The sequence below is a fragment of the Cydia strobilella genome, chromosome 24 (assembly GCF_947568885.1).
Source record: "Cydia strobilella chromosome 24, ilCydStro3.1, whole genome shotgun sequence".
NCBI lineage: Eukaryota > Metazoa > Arthropoda > Insecta > Lepidoptera > Tortricidae > Cydia > Cydia strobilella.
This window is the reverse complement of record NC_086064.1, coordinates 5,113,271-5,122,576: the sequence shown is the minus strand read 5'-3', so window position 1 is coordinate 5,122,576 and position 9,306 is coordinate 5,113,271. Positions and strand designations below refer to the sequence as shown.

The window sequence follows — 9,306 nt, the reverse complement described above, 5'->3', positions numbered from 1 at the left end:
ACACAGATAGATAGTCGGATGAGACGCCATTGATGTAAGACGCTAGACAATGCTCCGGTTAACGGTATCTGCAAGCCACGCGTCCACCTCTTAATCTGTACCAAATCTAAGCCTTGGTCGCTCTTTAACTGAAGTTTACAAATTGACAGACAGATCTTTCGTATTGTAAAGTAAATTATGTTGTGAATGAGACTTGTAGTGACTCGCAATTAAAAAATGGAGGAGTTGCATTCGTGTAGCTGTTGCCTGGTGCGGCCGCCGGAGAAGGGGATCAAGACGCTGTATAAACATCTCGGCAAAACAGAGATTTATTACGACATGCTGAAAGATTGCTTCGATATTAATGTAAATATGGCCACTAAATCGAGAAATACTATTTATTACGTTGACTAGTAGTAAAGCCATCCAACTATAGTCCAGTACCACAACTATGGTCCGCAAGTTCAATACGTAAGCTAAGTATGGATACCAATGTTCTTTTTGGTTTTTTTCGGAATTGTTTCTTCCATTTCTACAAATATTTTGCCTTAGACGACATTGAGATAATAATCTCTAATAAGATACCAATTTATAAGATAATTCTGGACTATAGATGGGAGCTTTTGATCTGTAATTGTAGGTTTTACAGTAATATGTAGGGTTTTTTTGATACATCTTTCTCCCCATGGATGCATAAGTCTCTTAACATTTTCACTTAATGTCTGCCTCAATTAAAACAAAATTTTATTCAATGTTTTATGCTGCGAAATTCATACACTGTATATTGTAATAGTATATTGAGCAGTTTATTTATAAATAAGCTCTAAAAATTAAGATCACATCATCAAGATTATCAAAACTTAGAAGATATTGACAATATTGTAAGAATAAAATAAAGTCAGATAAAGAACACAAGCCACAGCGCTGGTGGCCTAGCGGTAAGAGCGTGCGACTTGCAATACGAAGGTCGCAGGTTCAAACCCTGGCTCGTACCAGTGAGTTTTTCGGAACTTGTGTACGAAATATCATTTGATATTTACCAGTCGCTTTTCGGTGAAGGAAAACATGGTGAGGAAACCGGACTAATCCCAACAAAGTCTAGTTTCCCCTCTGGGTTGAAAGGTCAGATGGCAGTCGCTTTCGTAAAAACTAGTGCCTACGCCAATTCTTGGGATAAGTTGCCAAGCGGACCCCAGGCTCCCATGAGCCGTGGCAAAATGCCGGGACAACGCGAGGAAGATGATGAAAGAACACAAGCCACATACAGACTAACAACATAATTAGTTATTACTTAAAACTGATTGTGTTATGCTACAGTCTAATCTAGTCTCATACTATAAAGAATTTCTTGATATGTAATATGTTTAACTAAATAATTTTTTTAAGTTTTTAAAGTTAAAAATTAAGTCTATTTTTTAATTTTACTTTATGATGGTTTATGTTCTGTCCATTGAATGAGATTATTTAAAATTTAATGTGTGTCTACATCCCTGTTATCCTCAGAAGGCCCAACATACAACATGTTCTAATTTAATGTGTGTCTACATCCCTGTTATCCTCAGAAGGCCCACCATACAACATGTTCTAATTTAATGTGTGTCTACATCCCTGTTATCCTCAGAAGGCCCACCATAAAACATGTTCTAATTTAATGTGTGTCTACATCCCTGTTATCCTCAGAAGGCCCACCATACAACATGTTCTAATTTAATGTTTGTCTACATCCCTGTTATCCTCAGAAGGCCCGCCATACAACATGTTCTAATTTAATGTGTGTCTACATCCCTGTTATCCTCAGAAGGCCCACCATACAACATGTTCTAATTAAATGTGTGTCTACATCCCTGTTATCCTCGGAAGGCCCACCATACAACATGTTCTAATTTAATGTGTGTCTACATCCCTGTTATCCTCGGAAGGCCCACCATACAACATGTTCTAATTTTTAATTAGAACCTTTAGAACCTTGTATAGTAAATTTATTATTATTTGTATCTCCTTGGATATCACGGGCCTATAAATCCCGGTCTTTTGATAGGCTTGCGTGGGGATATAGATCCAACACCTAGAGGCCCCTTGGAGAGCTTTAATGTCATGTAGAATGCCTGCTGGAACCCGTTCACAGGTGCAACAATAGACACCCATGGTCGCAGCAGGCTTTGGAACTATTGTAGAAAAAGTGAACAGGATTGAAGTTTGGGTGGACAATGAGACTGGGCTATTGTAAAGAAGTCCAGACACCTGCCATAACAATGGTAACACAAGTTATCGAGGCAGGTGGTGACTTGCCGCTGACTAGATGGGCCAATGAGAATGCCGTCGTGAAGACAACCAGGAGCAACACGGTGTGAGCGGCTCAGGGGTGTCGAGAGGTGTGCGCCGCTTTCTACCCAGAGGCTGTTAACAGCCACTGTGCCAACTCGCGTCTTATGCATCCTTCACTTGCACCCCTAGATATCTCTTTATTTATTTTCCATCTTAGGCTAGGTCATTTATGATATGAATATAAAAGTAAATTATAAAAATACACATAAACACATTATAAAAAACCTTACCTAGGGTGCCGCCAGCAGCGGGGCAGGGCCCAAGCTGCCGGTGGTCAGGGCCGCAAAGTGAGGAACCAACATACTTTCCGCGCCCTTGATCCAACCACACAGCGAGAGTCTCTCTAGATGTTGGTGGAAACTCTTCTCTGTGAGACCGTTCGCTGACACAACTATGGCACCACATGGCGGTAATCTCGTATGCCAAGTCTAGGTACTTGCTGGATTTGTCCTTCTCGGCTTTCACGAGATTCCCATCATGGGGGATGGTGTTGTCGTCGTATATGAATGCACAGACAGCTTTTAGCTGATACGTGCACATCAATGTTCTGCACTTGTGGTTTGTCCATTCATAAAATGTTTGTCGAGTCTGTTTTTAAAAGAGTTTACTGAAGGTGCGCAATACTGCTTTATTTTGTTATAAAAGATTCTTATTAGATTGAAAATTTATTTAGGTACATTGTAATTCACATTGGGCCTAATAAAGTTATGTTATTTATTTTGATTTGGTAATGTTTGAATTTTATCTTGCAGCTCGGAATGGGTAATGACGAGTGTGGGATCTGCGAGGTGTGCGTGGGGCGGCTGCGGGATGCGAATGACTTCAAGCTGCAAGTGCAGCGCTGCCAGACCGAAATGCACGCGCGGCTCAAGGGAGTACTCTCTACCGGTAAGATATGACATGTACATACAAACACATGTACATACATAAAATATATATAATTAATTTACCTATTAATTATCAGAATTTTATTTATTTTACTAGATCAGTACAACCAATTTGCACATTACATTACAATTTAACATTTTTTTACCATTAGCCTACTTATTATTATAACATAACCTACACAATAAGAAACGACATATAAATTAAAATAATAACTATTAATAATAAACTGACAAATCAATTCAATTAATCATTTACCAATATAATTATTTTTGACGATATATTCTTAGATTTAGTTTTAAGATTTGGCGTCATTTATTTTATTTTAATTTTAATTGATGACTAATTAGTAAATGCAATTAGCCTAGAGTAGCCTAGAATAATATTACTATTGTGTGCCCTTACAGGGTGTCATGATCTGACTTTATATTATGTAACACCTATTATGTACATGACAATACAATAAATAAATGATAAAAAACCTTTTTTTACGGTGTGGGAATGCATTCGGCACAGTACAGAAAAAAAAAGTTCTGTTTCAGATGTCAAACTTCCACGAACCACGTTTTTTAGAGACTGTACCTCTCTATTATACTCAATAACTGTTTGCTTTTTCACTATCACTACACAAAACAAAGTCCTCCGCTGCATCTGTCTTTCTGTTCTCACTATAAACTTAAAAACAACTAAACGGATTTTTATGCAGTTCTCACCTATGAATAGAGTGATTCTTCAGGGGGGATTAAGTGTATAATTTGTCAAGGTTTTGTGTAAACCCGTGCGAAGCCGGTGTGGGTCGCTAGACTCGCTAGTATTAAACTAATTTTACAGTTGGACTCATATAAAAGTTTAATGTTAGTGTGACTCATTAGTCTCATTATACAGTATAACTACAAATACTTATATTTCCTTCATTCAGGTGATAAGTTCAAAATTAAGTTGGAGAAAGCGGGTGGAGATGAGACCCCCACACGTGAGTATATTCATTGTTAAAGCAATTAAACATGTAATATGTAATGGTTGAAATATTAATAACTTTGTTATTACATAATTACATTCATTTTCGATATAAGAATTTTTTCCGTGACTACTTTTCTTTAGTCACACAAATACTGTAAGATTGTATTAGTTACGTTCGCATTTTAAAACTTTGCTAAAATAACATGAAATTTGGTATGAACATTCAATTGAACATTGCTAAATATTGTAATGTAGGTTACCTAACTATACAGAATAGATTTTGTTTTATAGTCAGTAGCGGAAATATAGTATATATCGATTTGCATTTGAATTATATTCCAGTAACATTTCTGTGAATTATAACTCCATTTTATTGACATTTATGTATTTGTCTTTGACTTGCTTTACTTATCGATAGCAGGTTTGTCTATATTTCATACTGTTATTTTTGTGCAGGCGATATCAAGCTGGAAAAGTCAGACGTGGACAAGTCAGACGTGGAGATGGCTGATGGCGAGGTCGTATCAGGTGTGTACTCAGTTTAGTAAGCAGTAAGGGGCATTGGGGTACTGTAGTGTAGCAACAGTACGGTTTTCCGTTTCATTTATTTATTTCTATAACAATAATACATTGTGTTACAACAGTAAGCACAATGCCTTGTTACTAAGCGTTGCAGAAGCGTAATTGTTATTGGTGCTAAGGTATGAATCAATATTTTTTTATAAATATATAGATTTTTTCCTTTTTTATTGTGGGACATACCACATTACAATATATTCATTTCGACATCTCTATGTACAATTTATATATTTGCTATTTTTAAATTACCCCGCTTTCGAAGTTACCTCAATGCACCTAAGAATCCTAAGATATCTATTTTCGAGAAAGCCATAGAAATGAATGTCTGGGATGGTCATGGAATGTCAGAAATATTCTGGCGAGAGAAGGGGTAGTTCAGAGTATAAAAAACAAGGGCCAGAATTAATAATATTATTCATATATATATATACTCACTTAAGAAGCACAAATATTACTTCATTAAAATTTCAAGGTTTATTTGCAACCAAGTAGGTAGGTACTTCCATATTTATTTCATTACCTACAAATTAATTTGTTTTGTTGATTAATTTTCGCATACCATTCATCTTCGTTATTTTACACTCGTTGTTGAACATATCGTACTAACAGATACGTAAAAGCATATAGCTATCGGTGTAAATACCTACTTACGTACGTACGTACTTAAATAGATTCAAGGAATAAAAGTTGTTTTCTTTTTAAATTTATTTTATTAAATCGCTACATTCTATTAAACTTGTTCAGAAATAATACCTATAGTAGAGATTTATTTTTTCCCTTTTCTAAATGTGTTTTCGTCGACTGATAATTTATAGCGTAAAAATAGTTAGTATTCGAACTTGCAAATAGCAGATAACTACCAATAAATATATATGTTACAGTTGAATTATAATATTCGTTGACGCGTTTGATTCCGACGACCATATTCTAGGTCATATATGTGTCTACGTAGCCATGGCTTTTATCACCCTTTTAATAAACTACAAAATGTACTTCACAAAATAATTATTATCTAAACACTTAGCTTAATATGACAATAGATACGGGTTTATAGTACATTTCACCTAAAGATAATGAATATAAGTAAAATTTGATATAAATTATATATTATAATATAAAGCAAAGTCATTTTTGACGTAAAATTAAATCTTTGGTATACTAGTCATGGATTCTTAGTACCTGCTTCTAAGATCGGACTTTGATATTTATTGTTTCAGTGTCCATATTCACACACACGCAGAAAAGCGGACCACCAGGGCCTTCAGCGAAGCCCGCTTCTACCGTCACAAGCCGCAGCCGCGGTAGAGTGGTTGAATGCGACATATGCCACAAAACATTCGATACTAAAAACGCAAACACCAGACTCATGATCCATCGCCGCTCCCACACTGGAGAGAAGCCATATGCGTGTAAAGTATGCGATAAAAGATTCGCACAAAGGAGCCATTTAAACACACATAACGCGTTCCACATGGGAAAGTTCAGATTCTCCTGCGAACAATGTAATGCGCGATTCGTTCAAAAAAACCAATATGATGTACATATGCGTGGACACACAGGTTCAAGACCGTTTTCGTGTGAAAATTGCAAAAAAACATTCATACAAAAAGGCCACTTAACCCGTCATAAAAGAAAATGTGATCCTATTCATGTAGAGCCAGGGGAGATTACATGCAAACTAGAGTATTCAGATGAAACTGTAGATTTTACATGTGACATATGCAAAAAACAATTTGCAGACGAAAGCGCCATTAAAGCTCATAAAAAAACTCATTCCGGCGATTATCCATTCACTTGCGATATTTGTGAAAGGAAATTTAATACGCAATTTGCTTTGAATAATCATAAATTTGACCACTCGGGAGGGAAACCTTTTAAGTGTGAAAAATGCAATAAAGGTTATACATCAAAAAGTGCTTTAAATATGCATTTGAGAGTTCATACTGAGGATTACAAGTATGGATGTGACGTGTGTAAGAAACGATTTATACTAAAGGAGAATTTAAATGTACATATGCGTGTACATACGGGGGAAAAGCCTTACACCTGTGCAACATGTGAGACTAAGTTTCGCTATAGATATAGCTTAAAGAAACATTTATTAGAGAAACATAACCAAGTTATGGACAAACAGTTCCGTTGCGATAAATGTGATAAACGATTTGCTCTACAGGGGAGTTTATCTAAACACATGGAGAGGCATGCTGACAAAGAAATAGAAGATAAAGCGTTAAAGGAAGGTAGGAAGGAATACATGTGTGAAATATGTAGCAAACAGTTTGCATCGAAAGGCATCTTAAAAAGTCACAGAGAGACTCACAATGAAGAAAAAGCTTTCGAATGTGAAGTATGTCATAAGAAATTCAGAAGGAAGAAGGTTTTGCAAGACCACATGAAGGTACACGAGGACTTTAAACGGTACTCATGTGATGTATGCGGTGTACAGTTTAAACATAAATCTGCCTTAGCAGTTCATATTCGACGAATGCATTCAACAATTAGGCCACATACTTGCGACATTTGTCAGAAGGGTTTCAAAGTTCTTGCTGGATTAAAAGAGCACTATCGGGTACACACTGGGGAAAGACCATTCGCTTGCGAAATATGCTATAAGAAATTTCAGCGCCATAGTGCGGTTAGGAAACATCTTATAAGTGTCCATCACGAGAAACCTAATAGATTTATTAAATTAAAAACATCGAATAATTATAACTAAATTAAAAGAGAATTGTCGTGTAAAAGAGGGAGAAAAAAATGGTGATCGCATTGAGAATATCCACCGATTTTAGGGTATTGCTTAATGTAACAGTTTTGAATGATTCACGGTTAGTTTCACTAGACTTATATTGACCGGGATATGGACCGTGATTACCTTTTGTATTGTTTTCGAGCTCCCGGTATTTCGACGCAGTTACATGCATCTTGTTCACGGGTAACTGCAGATATATCCCGGCCGATATAAGTCTAGTGTATTGCTTAATATAGGTAACTACTACATATTTTACTTGAATACTTACTATAGTTTGTACCTTAGCTGTTAATAGGAATGTTGACAATTTTTAGAACAGTTTTCATTTAATAGATAGACACGTAAGCAAAAAAAAAATTTTTTATTCATTCTTTTTTAATAAATTGTCTGTGCGTGTTTCTCACAACGTGACGTCACGTCGATTTGCGTTTGCAGTCACATGATGCTGGGCCTTATTTTAAATACTTTTAAATTAATATTGTCTTCGGTTACCGCGATAGTTACTCATGAAATAAAACTATGAAAACGGATTATATCGCGTATATTGAATTTATAATACATCCCGACGTTTCGAACTCTTTACAGCGTTCGTGGTCAACGTTTTCAGTCAAGTTTCATAGTTTTATTTCATAAATATGGACTCAATTATCTGAAATAAATGAATTTTATTTTATTTTTATTTATTATTTAATACATCATCTGTGAAAATTTCAACTGTCTAGCTATCACGGTTCATAAGATACAGCCCTGGTCTTCCGTCCGTCCTGTCACCAGTGACAGACAAACGGACAGTGGAGTCTTAGTAATAGCAAAGATAGATATAACTCCGTAATAGATGGATACAGTCTAAGGAAAAAACGTGCCTCGAAAATCACGAAAATTTGATTCTCGATCAGATGGCGCCACTAGTTTTGGCCTACACTTGTATAGAGGGCGTTGACTGTTTCGTTTGTTATTTATAATTTTAACGCATACCAGTGAAAGAACATGGGTCAAAATCATATAAAAATAATTAATGCAAATAAAAAAATCATTTATCCATATTTAAATACATTTTATCGTATTTTTATAAATATTTATTTTTAGTTTTAAAGTGTGTCGACAGATGGCAGTGAATTTACTGGGGTTACAAAATTTACTATGACAGTAACGCTCTAGTATAAGTTACTCTATGGTAATAGGGTCCCGTTTTTACTCTTTGGGTACGGAACCCTACAAAATCAAAGTTTCATTTGTTTTGGCAAGTTGTCTGGGCGGCTAGATGTTATACATTGCGCTCGACCAAATGAATGAACGGCTTTGATTTACCGCTCGCCGTGCCGCGCGTCGCTTGCGTTTAGTCCGCGGCCGTAGTGTTTATATCGTGTAAAGTTATATATAAGTAAAAAATATAATAATTTTTATTTAGGTTTTTTGTTTACTACCTCTTGTTGTATTCATTGTATTATTGTTTGTATTGAGGTGTGCAATAAGGAGTATTTGTCTTGGAATGTATAATTGGAATTTTCGAAAATGTCTTACTTCAAAATATTATTAATTTATTATAATTCGCGAAATATTTTATTGCTGTAATATTAAGTTTTATTTTGTAAACAAACTATTAAGACAAAAGATTAATCACAATCAAGAATAAATAAATACATGTTTTATTGATTATAAACCTTTTCACTAACCCTATCCTTTTTAGGGATGCACAGTCAACTAGAAAATCTTATAGCTATGTACATAAATATTAGACCTATGCTCAGCAGTGTGCGATAAAAGGCTGATATGATGATGACATAAATATACATTAACAAAAGAAGTATGTATTTTTAGTCGTATCATCA

The 9,306-nt window shown here is 35.4% G+C and overlaps 1 protein-coding gene across 2 annotated transcripts in view; it reads left to right on the top strand.

Annotated features, from left to right (window-relative positions):
* Positions 1–9,306, top strand: part of LOC134752121 (zinc finger protein ZFP2-like) — a 138,964-nt gene that overhangs the window by 87,065 nt on the left and 42,593 nt on the right. The window contains exons 1-5 of one of the 2 annotated variants that reach the window (XM_063687697.1): positions 37–345; positions 3,057–3,192; positions 4,109–4,162; positions 4,606–4,677; positions 5,946–7,950. The exons of the other annotated variant lie outside the window; for it this stretch is intronic. Of the exons in view, the coding sequence (XP_063543767.1) occupies positions 217–345; positions 3,057–3,192; positions 4,109–4,162; positions 4,606–4,677; positions 5,946–7,444 (1,890 nt within the window). The 5' untranslated portion in view covers positions 37–216 and the 3' untranslated portion in view covers positions 7,445–7,950. Of the gene's footprint in view, positions 1–36; positions 346–3,056; positions 3,193–4,108; positions 4,163–4,605; positions 4,678–5,945; positions 7,951–9,306 lie in introns of those variants that run through there. 2 annotated transcript variants of the gene reach the window in all.